The 17916-nt window shown below is 45.4% G+C and overlaps 1 protein-coding gene across 2 annotated transcripts in view; it reads left to right on the top strand.

Moving 5' to 3' along the window:
• Positions 1-2972: 2972 nt before the first annotated feature.
• LOC132830149 (AT-rich interactive domain-containing protein 1A-like) overlaps positions 2973-17916 on the top strand; it is a 125349-nt gene continuing 110405 nt past the window's right edge. For both annotated transcript variants that reach the window (XM_060847666.1, XM_060847665.1), the window contains exon 1: positions 2973-4352. In XM_060847666.1, the coding sequence (XP_060703649.1) occupies positions 3354-4352 (999 nt within the window). In that variant the 5' untranslated portion in view covers positions 2973-3353. The remainder of the gene's footprint in view (positions 4353-17916) is intronic.

The raw sequence follows: 17916 nt of genomic DNA, 5'->3' as shown, positions 1-17916 counted from the left end.
TGTACCCCTGTTTAGAGGTCTCAGTGTAAGGGATTGTACTCTATATTAGGGTCTCAATGTCAGAGGAGTGGACACTCTGTTGGGGTCTCAGTGTTAGGGGAGTGCACCCTGTTTTGGGGTTTCATTGTCAGGGGAGTGTACGCTATGTCAGGGTTTCAATATTAGGAGTGTATTCTCTCTTGTGTCTCAGTATGAGGGGCGTCGACTCTGTGTTGGGAGTCTCAATGTCAGCAGAGTGTACTCTGCGTTCAGGTCTCAGAGTTAGGGTAGTGTACCCTGTGTTGGGATCTCAATATCAGGGAAGTGTACTCTATCTTGGGGTCTCAGTATTAGAGGATTGCACTGTGTGTTGGGGTCTCAATGTTAGTGGAGTGTACCCTGTGCTGGGGCCTCAAAGTTGGAGAGTGTACTCTATATCAGGGTCTCAATGTCACGGGAGTGGACTCAGTGTTGAGGGAGTGTAGCCTGTGTTGGAGTCTTAATGTCAGGGGAATGCACCTGTGTTGGGGTCTCAGTGGCAGGGGAGTGCATCCTGTGTTGGGGTCTCAGTATGGGGAGAGTTTAGTCTGTGTTGAGGTCTAAATGTCAGGGAGTGTACCCTGTGTTGGAGTTTTAATGTCAGGGAGGTGCACCTTGAGTTGGGGTCTCAGTGTCAGGGGAGTGTACCCTGTGTTGGGGTCTCAGTGTGAGGGAAGTGTACACTGAGTTGGGGTCTCAATGTCAGGGGAGTGTACCCTGAGTTGGAGTCTGTGTGAGGGGAATGCATCCTGAGTTGGAGGTCTCAGTGTGAGGGGAGTCTACCCTGAATTGAGACCTCTGTCAGTGGAGTGTACCTGTGTTGGGGTCTCAGTGTGAGGGGAGTCTACCCTGAATTGAGACCTCTGTCAGTGGAGTGTACCTGTGATGGGGTCTCTGTGTGAGGGGAGTGTACCCTGAGTTGGGGTCTCTGTGTGAGTGGAGTGTACCCTGAGTTAGGGTCACTTCAGGGGAGTGTACCCTGATTTGGGGTCTCAATGTCAGGGGAGTGTACACTGAGTTGGGGTCTCCGCGTGAGGGGAGTGCACCCTGTTGGGGTCTCAGTGTCAGCGGAGGGTACCCTGAGTTGGGGTCTCTGTGTGAGGGAAGTGTACCCTGAGTTGGGGTCACTGTCAGGGGAGTATACCCTGAGTTGGGGTCTCAATGTCAGGGGAGTATACCCTGAGTTGGGGTCTCAATGTCAGGGGAGTATACCCTGAGTTGGGGTCTCAGATGTGAGGGGAGTGCATCCTGAGTTGGGGTCTCAGATGTGAGGGGAGTGCATCCTGAGTTGGGGTCTCAGTGTCAGGGGAGTGTACCCTGAGTTAGGGTCTCTGTGTGAGGGGAGTGTACCCTGAGTTAGGGTCTCTGTGTGAGGGGAGTGTACCCTGAGTTAGGGTCTCTGTGTGAGGGGAGTGTACACTGAGTTGGGGTCTGTGTCAGGGGAGTGTACCCTGAGTTGGGGTCTCTGTCAGGGGAGTGTACCCTGAATTGGGGTCTCTGTGTGAGGGGAGTGTACCCTGAATTGGGGTCACTGTCAGGGGAGTGTACCCTGAGTTGGGGTCTCTGTGTGAGGGGAGTGTACCCTGAATTGGGGTCACTGTCAGGGGAGTGTACACTGAGTTGGGGTCTGTGTCAGGGGAGTGTACCCTGAGTTGGGGTCTCTGTGTGAGGGGAGTGTACCCTGAATTGGGGTCACTGTCAGGGGAGTGTACCCTGAATTGGGGTCACTGTCAGGGGAGTGTACCCTGAGTTGGGGTCTCTGTGAGGGGAGTGTACCCTGAGTTGGGGTCTCTGTGGGAGGGGAGTGTACCCTGAGTTGGGGTCACTGTCAGGGGCGAGTGTACCCTGAGTTGGGGTCACTGTCAGGGGCGAGTGTACCCTGAGTTGGGGTCTCTGTCAGGGGAGTGTACCCTGAATTGGGGTCTCTGTCAGGGGAGTGTACCCTGAATTGGGGTCTCTGTGTGAGGGGAGTGTACCCTGAATTGGGGTCACTGTCAGGGGAGTGTACCCTGAGTTGGGGTCTCTGTGTGAGGGGAGTGTACCCTGAATTGGGGTCACTGTCAGGGGAGTGTACCCTGAATTGGGGTCACTGTCAGGGGAGTGTACCCTGAGTTGGGATCTCTGTGAGGGGAGTGTACCCTGAATTGGGGTCACTGTCAGGGGAGTGTACACTGAGTTGGGGTCTGTGTCAGGGGAGTGTACCCTGAGTTGGGGTCTCTGTGTGAGGGGAGTGTACCCTGAGTTGGGGTCACTGTCAGGGGAGTGTATCCTGAGTTGGGGTCTGAGAGGAGTGTACCCTGAGTTGGGGTCTCTGTGTGAGAGGAGTGTACCCTGAGTTGGGGTCACTGTCAGGGGCGAGTGTACCCTGAGTTAGGGTCTGTGTCAGGGGAGTGTACCCTGAGTTGGGGTCTCTGTGTGAGAGGAGTGTACCCTGAGTTGGGGTCACTGTCAGGGGCGAGTGTACCCTGAGTTAGGGTCTGTGTCAGGGGAGTGTACCCTGAGTTGGGGTCTCTGTGTGAGAGGAGTGTACCCTGAGTTGGGGTCACTGTCAGGGGCGAGTGTACCCTGAGTTAGGGTCTGTGTCAGGGGAGTGTACCCTGAGTTGGGGTCTCTGTGTGAGAGGAGTGTACCCTGAGTTGGGGTCACTGTCAGGGGCGAGTGTACCCTGAGTTAGGGTCTGTGTCAGGGGAGTGTACCCTGAGTTGGGGTCTCTGTGTGAGAGGAGTGTACCCTGAGTTAGGGTCTGTGTCAGGGGAGTGTACTGTTGCGTTCTCATTGGCAGGTGTTGGGGAACAGAAACACTCCCCTATTCTGATTGACGGACGATTCTCCCACCCCTCCCTTCCCTTCCCCTCCCCCATCTGTGGCCCCTCCCCCAGGCCGGGCTCCGTTCCCCTCCCCCACTGCCCCCCCCCCCCTCCCGCTCCGCTCCGGGTTTTGCCGCCGCCCCCCACACAACATGGCTAGTAGTTCTGTCAGACCGCGTGTTGCGCTGGGCCCGAGGCTCCGTTAGACGGGCTCGGGCTGCCGTGCTCACCCACACCCAGCCATGCGGAGCGGCAGCGCCACCGACAACGGCACCGGCAGTGCGGCCGTCTGAGCGCCACCGCCCAGAGCAAGTCCGGGAGCCGAGAGTCAGCGAGCCGAGCGGCCGGGCGGGGGCAGCGAGAGAGCGAGCCGAGCCGAGCGGCCGAAAGTGGGAGCGGGTATCGGGGGCCGCCAGGCCGAGCCGAACCGAACCGAGCTGAGCACCGGGAGGGAGCGACCCACCGAAAGCGAGCGAGAGGCGAGGCCCGGGGGTGGGGGTGGGGGATCGCGCGGGGCGGCGGGCAGCAATGGCCGCTCCGGTCAGCGCCCTCAGAGACACCGAAATGAGCCAGGCCAAGGCCGGCGAGCTGGCGGCGCTGAAGCCGGGGACTGGGCCCGGCCCCACCGCCGAGCAGGAGCATCACCTGCCGGGCAACGGCTCGGAACCCGGCGCCGCCGCTAGGGAGACTTTCAGCAACCACCGGCTGAGCGCGGCCCCCGTGCCGGGTGAGCACAGCGACGAGGACAGCGGCCACCCGCCACACGTCGAGCAGGACGGGGCCTCCTCCTCGGAGCAGAGTAACGGCGGAGCGGGTTCCGGGGAGCCAGAGTCCGGACGGGCCACCGCCACCAGCCTGGCTCTCCTGAGCGGCGACCAGAGATTCGACCATTCCAGCAACAGCGGTGGCGCCGTGCCCCTGGGCAACGCAAACCCGGGGCCCAGTCCTGGCCCAGGCGCCGTGCCGCCTACCGGCTACGGTTACAACCATTACCGGGGCCCGTTCCACCAACATGGCGGACAACAAAGCCCCGGCATGGGGGCAGCGCTACAACCCGGCGGCCTCGACTCCTTCCAACCCAACTCTCACGAGGCCTTCTCCGGCCACTACAACAACTACACCACGGCTTATCCGGCGGCCCGCAGCGGCTACATGAACCAGAGCTACGGCCTCAACTCGCCGCGGGCCGGGGCTGCTGGGCCTAAAGCCTTGGCCTCGGGTATGGTCGCTTCTTTCCAGCGCTTCGGTGTGCAGCAACAGCAGGGCCCCGGCCTCCAACAGCATCAACAACCGCAGACGGCCTCCAGTACCCCGACCCTCAACCAGCTGCTCACCTCCCCGAGCGGGGCCCGGGCTTTTACTAACTATAACCAGGCCCACCAGGACTACAATAGCAGCCAGGAGCTGGCCAAGGGAGGCGAGCTGGGAAGCCAGTATCCCAGCTCGGGCTGGGCAGCAGCGCAACAAAGGAGCCACCATCCGCCCATCAGCCCCGGGAGTAGCGGGCAGCCCTTGCCTAGGACTCAGGTAAAAATGCTAACTAGTGGTTAACTAGTGTAACCAGGAGCGAAGCGTGGTAATGGCAGTGTTAGTTAATGGTTGGTACTGTGTGTCTGTGGTTGGGGGAGGGAGGTGGATTGGGCCGTGCTTGTGCTTCTCTCTCAATACAAAGAATCCGCTCTAAAATGGCCGGCTTTGTGCGAGTGGAGCAGCAGCTCTCGGTATAAATTATGTAAAGTGAGGCCCGAACCCGAGCTGGAACAGATCTTCTCTCTCCTTCCCATTATTTTCCCCACTTTTTTAGTCTCCCTCCATTTTCCTCCAATTCTTTCTCCCTCCTTATTTCTCCCACTTTGACCCCTCCCTGTTCCCCTCCTCCTCTCCACCCCAGCCTGTCCCTTTCCTTTCCACTTCACATCTGTTTTCCCCCTCCTCTTGTTTTCCCCATTCCCTCCTCCGTTTTTTTCCCCTCACCCTCGTTTCCCTCTTCCCCAGTTCTTTCCACTCCTTACATTCTCTTATCCCCGCCCCACGCACAGCTCTGCTCTCCCTACCCAGTTTTGTCCTCCTTTTCTCCCTTTCATCCTCCTGCTACCACCCCCACCCCTCCCAACGGCCAAGCATTGTAGGCTTTTCACTTCAAAAAGTGACCCTCCTGTACAAAAAAAAGTCTATAAAGGATTGGGTGAGTTTAGTGAAACAAAACAGGTTATGTGTGCACCGGGGTTTTGCTGCATGATCTGTAACTGAGGGACTGGCTGCTCTCTTTGTTTTAGGATTTTGATCCCAGTGAATTTCTCTCCCCTTATTTATGTGCTCAACCACTGTCTGCTGCTCTTGTCTGCTTGTTTTAATGCTGTGTTTACTGATGGACCTCCGCTGCCGTTCCCACCTCCTTGTTTGTTTCTCTGTTTCCCCCCACCCCATGTTGTTTTTCTCGTCTCCACCGCCTTGTGTGCATGCAACCTTGAGTTGGTTCACTTTGCCAGTACTAGCTGGTACTAATGCACAGGCTGGTGATTTGAGTAAGTGCAGATTGCACGGGTTTGGGATTTGAATTATGGAGGTAAAATCCTTCTGTCAAAGCCAGGAGACAGTTGGTCTTAGGGTGACATGCTATCTGTAATCTGATTGGCTCCTCAGCTGCTGCTTCTGGCCATTTATAATTGCCTCTGATGTAATGGCAAAACAACCTGATTAGCTCATAAACTTGAATATGGTTCACATTACACTAGTGTGTGCAAGGGAGGGGGAAAAATAAACACAGGTAATGGCCATTGTTTCACAGACTTAGCTTGGAGAGGGCAAGAGATGCTGTGGAAACAGCTCCTGACCTTGAAATACTGAGCAGCTGATTGCTCAGGGACAGCACCACAAACAATATCGGCTGTGTCAGCATGCACAGCCCCATTGTGTGATGACAGGGAGCTTATGGGGGTTCTACATTCTAAGCACTGACCTTGGGCTGTAATTTCATAAAATGTGGTCCACAGAATAGAAAGGCAAATTCAACATATTTGCTTCCATACCATTTCAAATCCTTTACCTGATAGTTCAGGTCAGCCTAAGTTCGGGTGATTTGTGTAAAAGCGCCCTTGGTTACCTATTCCTTCAAGTGCTGTGTGTTATAAAGAAGGGAATGTTAAAGTTAATGCTCTGCCTATTGAAACTGCTCTTGGGAAAGGTAAATCATAGCAATAATCGCTCATTCCAGCTGACAAATTCTATCTTGAGAATCTGTTTTAATATTAAAGTGGTTGCTGTAAATTTAAAACTTTGCTTTAAACTCTTGCTTTTAATGATGCTGTTGACTTTTCTGCAAAATATATTCTGATCTGAAAATATCATGTAAGTCTAATTGTTCTAATGTGTTCCCAGTCGCTGGAATCCTGGATCAGCATTCGTTGCCTGTTGCTGATAGGGGAGGGAGCTGCTTGTTTAATTTGTTAAGTCTTGGAGGTATTGTTTATTATATCTCTCTATGTATGTGGTTTCATGCACAAATTGTTGCTCTTTCTAATTTGCAGAAACAGGAGGGGCTATTGTGGTGCAGTGATAATGTCCCTACCACTGGACTGGGAGGCCTAGGTTTAACTCCCACCTGAACACGCTGTACATGGAATAGTGTAGGTGGGATGGGCTTCAGATTAGTATGAGAAGGCGGCGCAACATCGAGGGCCGAGGGGTCTGTACTGCGCTGTAATGTTCTATGTGTATATAAAATCTCTGAACAGGTTGATTAGGAAAAAAAAAAGTTAAATAAAAACAAAATAATGCAGGAGCAGTATTGGTTTGGCTACGTATTAGTTTGTAAAATGTTGAGTGCTGAGGTTGAAAAACACAAGTCAACCTTTCAGTTGCACGATTTGAAATGTCATGTATAGATACACTCAGTGTACACTTTCAGCCAGGCCTGGACATTGTCAGAAATGCATCAAAGTTTCTGGATAGACCTGGTGTCTTAAACCCGACAGGACGTTGACCAAACTGGGATGTCTGAAGGTACTAGGCCTGCTCTGTCAATGAAAAATAAATTGGGATACTAGTCAGACATCAGGAGCTGAACCAATGCTTGAATATCTTGAATTACTGATATGTTGGGCTACTGCAAACCGTCGGAAAGTTGTGAAGCGTTTTGACTCTGTATGGTAGCTGAGGGTGACTTTTGTCAGCCATCTTTTAAAGAGGAAGGCTACTTCCATTGGGGAATGAGCAGCAATTTGAAATTCTATTGAGGTGCAAAAAATGTATAAATATTGCAATTTACAATAGGAAATTGGTATTTTAAAACGAATATTGTTTGGGATCATTATAGTTCAAATTGGAATTGAATTTTCCCTCCTGTTGATCAGTATGGAACTTGGAAGGAACCTAGCATTTTCTGGGTTCCTGTTTGCATGGGATACTTGAGAATAGTACTAACGTGGATTGCTTTATTATTCTCAGGGCAGGGTCAGTCTTGAGGGTGGGCCTGGGGAATATTTGTAGAAAACTGTACAAAAAGAGGTTAGTGATGAGACAATTGGAGTTAAAGACAACTTCTCAAAAATTAAAATTTGGAACAGTGTTCCACAGAGTTCATCAATCAGTTACCTGGGTTTGGAGGGCATCTCATTCAAATTTGCAGACCTTACTGGCTGCAGGGGAAATATCACTGAGCATTTTTGTTCGAATGTAGCCTGCACAAGGAAAGCTGGCTTTTGTGGAAGTACAGATGAATTTGTGTGTTTTTGTTCACAAGGCAGTAAGATCACTAAATAAACCAATGACATGGTTTTATGGCAACCGGTGTGGATTGTGAATGTTGAGATGCTTATTGGGAAAGCAAATGGATTGTTGGCCTTTATTTCAAAGTGAATGGTATTGCAAAAAAGTCAAGTCTTTCTAATGCTATACAGGGCTAGTTAAACTATGACTGGAACGTTGTGAACAGTTTTGGGCCCCTTATCTAAGAAAATATATCTTGACATTGGAGATAGTCCGAAGGTAGCTCAATTGGTATGGAGGGATTCATTTGAGGAGGGGTTGAATTTGAAATCATTGGAGTTCTGAACCGTGAGGGGTGACTTTATTGACAGAGTCTTTGGGGACTTAACGGGTTAGATGCAAAAAGGTTTCTTCATATGGGAGAATCTAAGACCAGAGGGCATAATCTTGGAGTAATGGGGTTAACCATTTAGGACAGATGATGAGGAATTTCTTCCACAAGGTAGTGTATTTGTGAAATTCTTTAACTGTGGGCTGTAGAGACTGGGTTAAGTATATTCAGGGCTAAGATAGTTTTTGGTCAGTAAGGCAATTGAGAGTATGAGGGAAAGTTAAGAAAATGGAGGATAATTCACCAGGGTGCTGACTGATGTGAAGAAATACAAATGTGATGAAAGATTTTAAAAATTGGTGCTTTTTTAGAAGAAAGGATGTTATTCAAAAACAGAAATTGCTGGAGAAACTCGGCACATCTAGCAGCATCTGTGGGAAGAAAGAATTAACGTTTTTGATTCTGGTGACTCTTCAGAATGGTTCTGTAGTTTTGTTTTATTTTGATGTTACAGTGAAGGTGTTTAAAGTTTTATGACCAGGTTGGAGTACATGGATATACTGTTCCTAGTGGCTGAAGAGTTCAGGATATTGTATAGGAAAGGTTAAGAACATGTTGTTCGAACAATTCTTTATCATGAGCATAGCAAGACTGTGATGTGAATGTAGTTGGTGATTGCAGCAGAGACCATGTCAGCTTTGAAAACTCTGTTGGAATGTGACTTCAAGAAAAGGAAATTAATAGACATGGAACAAGATGAGCAGGTAGTAGTCAGGAACTGCTTGTGAATGAGATGGACACTGGCATATGCTGGGTTCTGAATGACCTGTAACCTGTCGTCATTTCTGTGTTGCTGAGTACCTTTCTTGGTTACTTTGGTGTTGGCCAGATTGAGAATGGATTGTATTTACCTTTCGCTGAACAAGTCTGTCACCATGTTGTCTTTTTATAACAGTTTGGTAATTTTTAGCATGGCATAGTAGATTTAGTGTTTATTTTTGAGTGATGGAGGAATTAAGCAGTGAATTTCATTACTGTGCCATCATGCCATTATCATTTAAGAACCATGTCTGAGGTTTCATCCAAAAGTTCCTGTGATTTGAATCTTGCTATTTACTGCTGTCCAGGCTTCTTAAACCTCTGAGTGTTTTTCCAGCCTATCTTTGCTCGGGTTGAAATTAGGAAAGCTTCGTGCATTTAACTATATTGTTGTGTGCCAATATCAGACAGGAGGCTTGGAAGTGTCCTGTCAAAGTGAGTGAGCTGTTTTGAAGTCTGTAATACCTCTGAGCATTTTAAAATGAATGACTTGGGCAAATTTAAGCTTTAGATTTGCAATGTCTCACTTCACACAGGATAATTTTGCATTGAAAACTTGGGGCCAGGATTTTGACCTTCAGTTAAGTCAAGAAGATTTGTGCAACTGGTCTGTCTTGAGAGAGCACAGCTTGTGTCGTGTGGAACTTGCCTACTCTAATGTTTAAATCAGTGGTATTTGCCAGACCTTGCTTTGAATGGGTACTTAGGCTTTATCATTTTATAGATTGATTAATTTAGTCCCTGCCAATGGGTCACAATTTATCCTGTTTATCTCAGTTTAATTTCTATTCCTGCTTAAGTTAACCTTTTCCTATTGGTGTTTGTTATTGCAGTGCTTACTTGTTATGTTGAGCTTTCGGGAAGATGGATATCAAAGTGAACTGGATTTGATGTGTATTAATCGCAGTTCCATATTCTGTGCAGCCTATGAGCTCTGCCCCATGGAGTACAGTCCTGGATGGTCCATTGTACTTACAGCTTTCACTGACATTAAATGTTCAGAAAGTGTTCCTCTTGGTGATGATGCCTGATTAGTGGACAGTGTTATGTCAGGATCATTTAATGTTGACAATAAAACTTTATGCAGTGTCATAGAAGTGTTGATATTAATGTTTACAAGTTATAGACCTCCATGTCAAGGGCATAACAAAACCCATGGGAATAAAATATTTGACATTTTAAATGGTGATATTTCACTTCTGATATCATTTCAGTCCTAGATGAAGATGGGGAAAAATGAGCACATTAATTTTGTTTTTCTTGTTAAGATTTTGCACTCCAATCCCAAATTCACACCATAGGGTGAACTGAAATTTACACTTGGGGGCCCTACTTGGCTCTTGCAGCCACAGTAATTATTTGACTAGTGTAGTTCACGTTCTGGTCAATATTAGCTCCAGAATTTTGATAGTGGGTGATTCAACAATGGTAATGCCATTTAATGTCAAGGGGTGATAGTTATACTCTTGTTTGAGATAGTCAGAACCTGGCTCTCATGATGTGAATTTAACTTGCAACTTGTCAACTCAAATCAGGATAATGAGCAATCTTGCTGCGGTTGGATATGAGCTGCTTCATTACCCGAGGAAGAGCGAATGGTACTGGGCTTTGTGGAGTCATCAGCGGGTACATCTGACCTTTATGGAGGGAAAATCATTGAAGTGGCTAAAGAAGTTGGGTAAAGGATACTACCCTGAAGTACACCAGAGATGTCATAGAGCTAAGATGACTGACTTGACAACTCTAGTTGTCTTGCTTTTGTCAGGGATGACTCCAACCTTAGGAGGATTTCACCGCGATGCCCATTGATTCCGGTTTTGCTAGTACAGAGCAACCTTGACTATCTGAATGAAATGGGCTGGCACTGTTTCGTTCAGATAATTGATTATTAGGATAATCAATTTTACATTAAACAAGGGAAGCCATACTGATCTAATGCTCTGCTCTACCTGAAGATTTGCGAAAATCTATAATTTTAATAAGTTTGCTGTTTTTTAAAAAAAAAACTAATCGTTGTATTCTGCAAATTACAAGTTAAACTGAGAAGGACTAAACCCTTACCATCACATAAATACTGTATATGAAATCCCAGCATTAAACAAGGTTCCAAATAGCTTCTACGATCACAAGAACATTTGTCAGTTTCCGGGAACTCGGTGTCACGATAGAAAGATAGAAGCACCACCTTGTGCATGTGTTTACTTTCGCAGCCATTTCTTCATGAAAGGCCTGGTAAAGTGACATGAATACTGTAAAACACTTACTTTTGTAAAGGGCTGTATAACTAAGCCTTAAAAATTCCAGTTGCTGATGCTTGAAGTGCTTGTGTAACTTTGTTTTTGCCAGTGTTTTCACATGTTCTTCAGTACAGGTAAATCAAATACACTTACCCCTTTGTAACGTTTTTACAGAACCTTGAGATCTTATTTGGATAATCCAGGCTCCTCTGCACTGCTTGATGTCAGAGTAGATACTTGCATCCTTGATGTCAAGGGCAGTCACTCTCCCCTTTCCTCTGGAATTTAACTCCTTTGTGCCAAGGCTGTCTTGAGGACAGGAGCTCAGTGGCTCTGGTGGAACCCAAATTCACTAAATGCTGCTTATGATGTAGCACTGTTGAATGATACCTTCCATCACTTTGCTGATGATCAAGAGTAGACTGATGAATCAATAATTGGCTGGGTTGAATTTTGTGCAGTTTTCAACTTTACCAATGAAAGTAAAGAGGTATGTCATCAACTTGTTCAGGAATGTTATGACACATCTGCAGAACAGGTGGGACTTAAACCTAGGTCTTCTGGCTCAGAGGTAGGGATGTTATCGCTGTGCTATGAAAGCCCTCTGCGTTTGAAGTCACTGGGCATACTTGGGAAATTATCCATATTGTTGAGTAGATGCCAATGTTGTAACTATTTCGGTATGGCTTAGGATTTGGCAAGTTCTGGAGCGTAAGTCTTCAGTACTATTCACGATACAGGGAATTTCTTAAGGTGGCATTTGATTTTTCTGTGTCATATGGACTATGCAGCAAAAATGATTCTGCATGCTTGAGGTGAGTGGCATGGGTGACATCTGAAGAGAGACTGTTTGAACGAGGGTGAAAGTAAAAGAATGAACATGAACATGTGGTTCTGTCCCTTATGGGCATTTTGGTTTCCTTTATCAAAGGGAATGAATTTCGTTATTCCCCAGATTTTCTTTCTCCAAGGCACTGAGCTCAGGTTGTGGAGAATGCCTCTCCTAAGTGTCACTTAATGTAGGAAACAAGTTTGTATTCAGTTATGGGGGTGGCTTGCTCAATGTCCATACTTACTCATTGGCAGGAGTAACTAGGTACTACTGTTAGCCCCTACCTTTGCTTACTTCCCAGAGGAAGGTAGGTGGCAGTTGCTTTTCATTGAAAAGCATAGCCAGGATTAGTCCAGCCTAGTTCCTGCTGCTGGAAATGTTCTGCATTCCACATTTTATTTCGCTTGAATTAAAAATGATCATATCATTGCATTTAATCTGGTTTCACATCATATTGATTTGAATTAATAAGATGAACTATACATATGTATATTGGGTAAGAACAGAATTGGGTTGGATTCCTGGATTCTCCTTGCCATTAGCTACTATCCATTTGTTTAAGCGATTGGTTGTTACAGCAGCAAACTGATTATGCATCTTGTACTAGAGAATATCACCACTTCCATTACCCCACCTCATTCTCCTCATTACCCAATATCCTAGTTGAGATGTAATGTAAGTAGCTCAAACAAAACTTAAAATCTTTGAAATCTAAATATTTTGAAGCAATTTAATGTATATTTTATGGAGTACGTTCGAATAGTAATCATTGTTGCATTATAGGAAATGCAGCAGCCAATTTACATTTAGAAAGTTCCCACAAACTGCATTGTAATTACTTGATCTGTTTTTGTGACTTTGAAGGGTAAATATCGGCAAGGGATAACTCCTTTTTTTTTAAAGTAGCACAAAATGATGTTGCATATCCTTGTGGCTTCTACATCTAGTTTGAAAGATAATATCGTCAACAAAACAGCACGGATGTTGAATCAAATATCCCTTTCTTGTAAGTGTCTATGGATACTGATCTGTGAGTTGTGAGCTCTTGTATGGCTCAAGGATAAGATTTACATAGGCTTGATTTGAAAGCAAATTGCGTTCGGTGCCAGTGTGTAATTGTTAGTCCTGCAAGAATACTGGGTCTGAGCACCTGAGCTTGCATCAAGGCCCTTCTCACCAGTCACTGTCTGAAACAGTAAAGTTTGTTTTCAGTTTTGACATTGAGCAGCTTTGTGTTCTCCTGCAGTTTGTTCTGAAAGTGCATGCTTCGAGCATTTTGAAACTCTTCCTTGTGCAAGTGCCTGTTACCAGACCTCTCATTGCCCCTCAGTTTGCTGACTTTGAAAGTACAGCTGACCTGAAGTTAAAGGGGGCAAATAATTCTATGGTGACTACATATGTCAAATGCTAAGAGTTCTTACTCATCCTCAGACTACAGATACAAGTGCTGGACAAGGTTTACAGCTTAAAGTAATTGTTAAAACCTAAACAGTCACTGCTTTGTGGAAATCTAAGTCAAATAGCAAAGTCCTTGCATGTGTCGTAGCCCTATTTTGTTTCTCTCTTAGGTCATTAACTTGTGAAGTCTCTGTTTAACTTCAGACTTGGCTACTTCAGTTCTCTCCTGATTAGCCTTCAACTTTAAATCTTCTACAAGGTTGCTCATACGAAGCTCTGCACATATCCTAATTTGCCATCTATTCATCCAACTGTTTAGTAGCCTGTCTGTCTCTTCCTCACTCTAGATAAGAATGGGGTTGGAAAAGCACAGCAGGTCAGGCTCGGATGCTGTGCTTTTCCAGTACCACTCTAATCTAGACTCTGGTTTCCAGCATTTGCAGTCCTTGTTTTTTACCTTGTCTCTACCTTAGTTACAGCATAACTGAGGTCTGTCTTTTGAAGCACACGTTAATGTTAGTGATTCTTAAAGTTGTTTTCATACAATGGTTGGTGGAGTAGCAGCGCAAGAGCAGGCTCCTCAGCCGAGGAGCCCAGAGATTATCTGCTGTACTACTTTTCTCCTTTGCTTTTTTAACGTTTCCATTTAGTATGGCAATATCTTCTTTTAATTACTTCGCCAGAAGGTGTATTCTGGCCCAGGTCCAGTAACAAGATAGCTTCCAATGGCCCTGACTGGCAGTCTAGGCCTGGTGGGGCGATCTCCTTGTGTGGCTGTCTTGTCCAGCAGGAGCAATCTTGGCCTGGAGTGGATTCTTGTTCTGGGGTGGAGGCTTTTGGCAGCTTCTGGTATTCCAGCAGCCTGGCATGGAGGTCCAGTCCCAGCATGGAGGTCTTGTCCTTGCTTTAGAGGAGGCTTCTGGTTATTCCAACGGCAAGATGTGAAGGTCTCATCTCAATGTGGCAGTTTTGGATGGGTTTTCCAGTCTACTCCGAACCCAGGAGTTATTCATTGAACTGTGGTAAACCTTTACTTTTTTCCTTCATGTTTTTGACATCTGTCACTAATGTAGGTGCTATAGAATACCAACTACAAAAATCACTTTTAAAAATAAAAATACACATGACGATGAATTGTGATTCTGTTCTGTTCATCTTGTTCTACCTGACTTGCATTGGCTTCTGACCTGGCAATACTCTTGTTTTGAAATTATTTTTCTAATTTGTAAGTCCCATCTTGGTCCCTCTTATTTGGTCAGATTCAGCCTTGAAATTCTGGCTTTTTGTCTGTCGGTGGTCACTTCACCATTCATGACAGTGCCTGTACATCCCTGAGTCTACAGCTCCCTTATGAGTGCCCCCCAAAGGTGATCACCATTTTAAAATCAGACCCCTTCTCTCCTAAGCATGAGTTGATGTTAAGTGTTTGTTGGATAATGTTTCTTTAGAATAATGTGGACATTTCATCATGTTGTGGGTCTGCATAAATATAGACTAAGGGATTTGGGAAGTTTTGCTGGTGTTTGAGAGACCGTATTACGTAATCAGTTTTTAGTGTCATGGAGATGTACAGCATGGAAACCGACCCTACAGTCCAACTCGTACATGCTGACCAGTTCTAAATTAATCTAATCCCATTTGACAGCACAGTTTGTTCCATATGTGCGGCACCCTCTGCATGCAAAGTTGCCCCTTAAACCCTTTTTAAATGTTTCCCCTCTCACCTTAAACCTATGCCTTTTAGTTTCCCCTACCCTGGGGAAAATACCATGGCTATTCACCCTATCTATGCCCCTAATGATTTTATAGACCCTTCGCCTCAGCTCCAGGGACTGAAGTCCTAGCCTATTCAGCCTCTCCCTATAGCTCAAACTCCAGTCCTGGCAACGTCCATTTGAATCTTTTCTGAACCCTTTCAAGTTTAACAATATTCTTCTAGAAGGGAGACCAGAATTGAATGCCGTATTCCAAAAACGGCCTAACCAATGTCCTGTACTGCCGCAACTGACCTCCCAACTCCAATGCACTGACCAATAAAGGCAAACATACCAAATGCTTTCACTACCCTGCCTACGTGCGACTCCACATTCAAGGAACTATAAACTTACACTTCAAGACACTCTCCAAGACCTTACCATTGATTGTATAAGTCCTGCCCTGGTTTGCCCTACCAAATGTAGCACCTTATTCATCTTGATTAACCTCGATCTGTCACTCCTTGGCCCATCTGACCAAGGTCTTGTACTCTGAGGTAAACCTCCTCGCTGTCCACCATACCCATTTTGGTGTCATCTGCAAACTTACTAACCATATCTCCTATATTCACATCTACATAATTTATATAAATGACAAAAAGCAGTGGACCTACCATCACCGATCCTTGCGGCACACTGCTGGTTGCAAGCCTCTTGTGAGAAACCAGCACGTCATTAGGCTCTACATGTTGTGTAAAGTCTTGGACCAAATCTAGTTCTAGTTTACACTTCCAGTACATATGAATTCACAGAAAATTAGATAAACTCCATTGCTGTTTTCCTTGGGAATGCAATAAGGAATTGGGTATTATTGTGCTAATCATAGAATAGTTCCAGCAGAGGAAGAGGGTATTTCATCCTTCGAGTTTGAGCTAACTACCTGCAAGGATAGTTTAGCCAGTCCTATTTCCTATGCTTTTCTCGGCCCGACAGATTCATCAAGGGCTTATCCAATTACTTTTTTGAATGCGTAATTAAGATTCACTTTCCCTTGCTTCTCAGCCTCTTGCTGCTTTAAAGAAGTTTTTTTCTTATGTTGCAATTCACCTTAAATCTGTGTCCCTAAGTTCTCAAGCCACCAATGGGAGCAGCTTCTCTCGATTTACTTTCATGCATTAGATGATCCATCAAACCACCTCTCAACCTTCCCTTTTAAAAAGAAACCTTTAAAATGTTCTAGTCTTTCCAAATAACTGAAGTTCCTCATTCCTTGAATGATTCTTGAAGGTGTAAGTGTTCACATTATTCCTAAAGTGCATTGCCTAGAAACTGATGGTACTCCAGTTGAGGCTGAGCCATTGTTTTATAAAGATTCAACATAACTTTTCATTCTGTGCCTCAATTTCTAAAGCCAAGAATCCTGTGAAAAGTGTTTTAAAAAACAAAGTGCTCCTCCACCTTCAATAATTTCTGCACATATACCTTGTTCTGCACTCCCTTTAGAATTGTAACCTTTAGTTTATGTTGCCGTTCCTTGTTCTTCCAATTCTCTCTCCTGAAGTAAAATGTGTAGAGACACTATTTTTGACAAGTTACTGGACTGATTATGGAAACTGTTTGTTATTGACTGTGAGCTCTTACCAGAATGTGGCATTTGGGCAATTAAGCATTTTCCATTTTGAGCCCATGTTACAAACGTGTTGTCTAAGAAACACATCAGAACGCCCTCAATTGTGCCCGAACAATGTGCCTTGTGCAGCACTATTCCTTTTTGATTGAGTGAAATTGTCAGAATGCAAGCATTTTTCCAACATGTCCACTATGGGTGAAACTGCAAACTCATTTTCTGTAGGACCTATTTTACCAGCAGACATAAGCCTTCTCGCTCTCCTGACTAAGCTCATGTAGACCTCCCCTGCAATAATGTAGTAATATTAGAGTTAAATTGCCCTAATAATTTTTAGCATTCCTTGTATCCTGAATTGTTTAACATTGCAGAGCTGATCTGTCAACATGTACCTCTATGATTAATTTATAGGATGCGTGTATTGCAAGTTTTGCCTGCATTTATTGCTCATTCCAAATAGCCCTTGAAGTTGGTGGTGCACCACCACCTTGAATCGCTGCAGTCTGTTGGCTATAGGTATATTCAGAGTGCAATATTCAATATTCAGAATATTCAGAGTATATTCAGGGAGTTCCAAGCTTTTGACCCAGTATCAGCGAAGGAACAGCATTACAGTTTTAAGTCTGGATGGTGAATGGCTTGGAAAGGAGCTTCATGTAGCCTTCCTCTTGGTGGTTGTAGGTTTGGGAGCAGCTTTCAAAGGATCGTTTGTGAGCTGCTGCAGTGCATCTTGTAAATGGTAAATGACATTGTGTGAATTGGTGGAAGTGAATGTTCAAGGTGTTGGGTGGTGTGCCAGGCAAATGGGCTGGATGCTGTCAACCTTCTCACGTTAGAGCTGCATTTGACCAGGTGAGTGGAGAATATTCAGTCTCACTCCTGAGTTCTGCCTTGTAGGTGGTTAACAGACTTGTGCAAGGGAGAGAATTACTTAGTGCAGATTTCTTAGTAATTATCTACTTTTGTAGGTACAGCATTTACATGGTGGTCTAGTCACTTTTATCTGGTAAACCTCAGATGTCAGTTTTTGCCTACTTGATTGGTTTGGGTGGTTTATAGTCAAACATATACTTGAGATTGTGTTATAGGCTGCAATGAATTGAAGAGTTTAAAACAAACATCACATTTTCTGTCTATATCAGGATCAAGGTGGGATTGCAGCTTTGCAGGTGTGGCTTAATTTAAAATAAAAAGGCAATTTCATTTTACTTTTGGGAGGTAAAATCTTTACCAAGGATGCTTGTTCATGCCCAGTAATTAAACGATGAATTTAATTTCTTTAAATAAGCTTGCGTTTGTTCTGTTCTGGCTTGCTTTGTATAAAATAAAATTTAGATTTAACTTTTGGAATTGTCATGGGGCTCTGCTTTAAATAGAGCTGCTCTTCTCTGTCCCATTTTTAATGGGAAAATGCAAAGCTGGGAATCATTGTATAAAGATGAGACT

Source organism: Hemiscyllium ocellatum, chromosome 30 (assembly GCF_020745735.1).
Source record: "Hemiscyllium ocellatum isolate sHemOce1 chromosome 30, sHemOce1.pat.X.cur, whole genome shotgun sequence".
Classification (NCBI taxonomy): Eukaryota; Metazoa; Chordata; class Chondrichthyes; order Orectolobiformes; family Hemiscylliidae; genus Hemiscyllium; species Hemiscyllium ocellatum.
The sequence above is the reverse complement of the archived record's forward strand: the minus strand, read 5'-3'. Positions and strand labels throughout refer to the sequence as shown.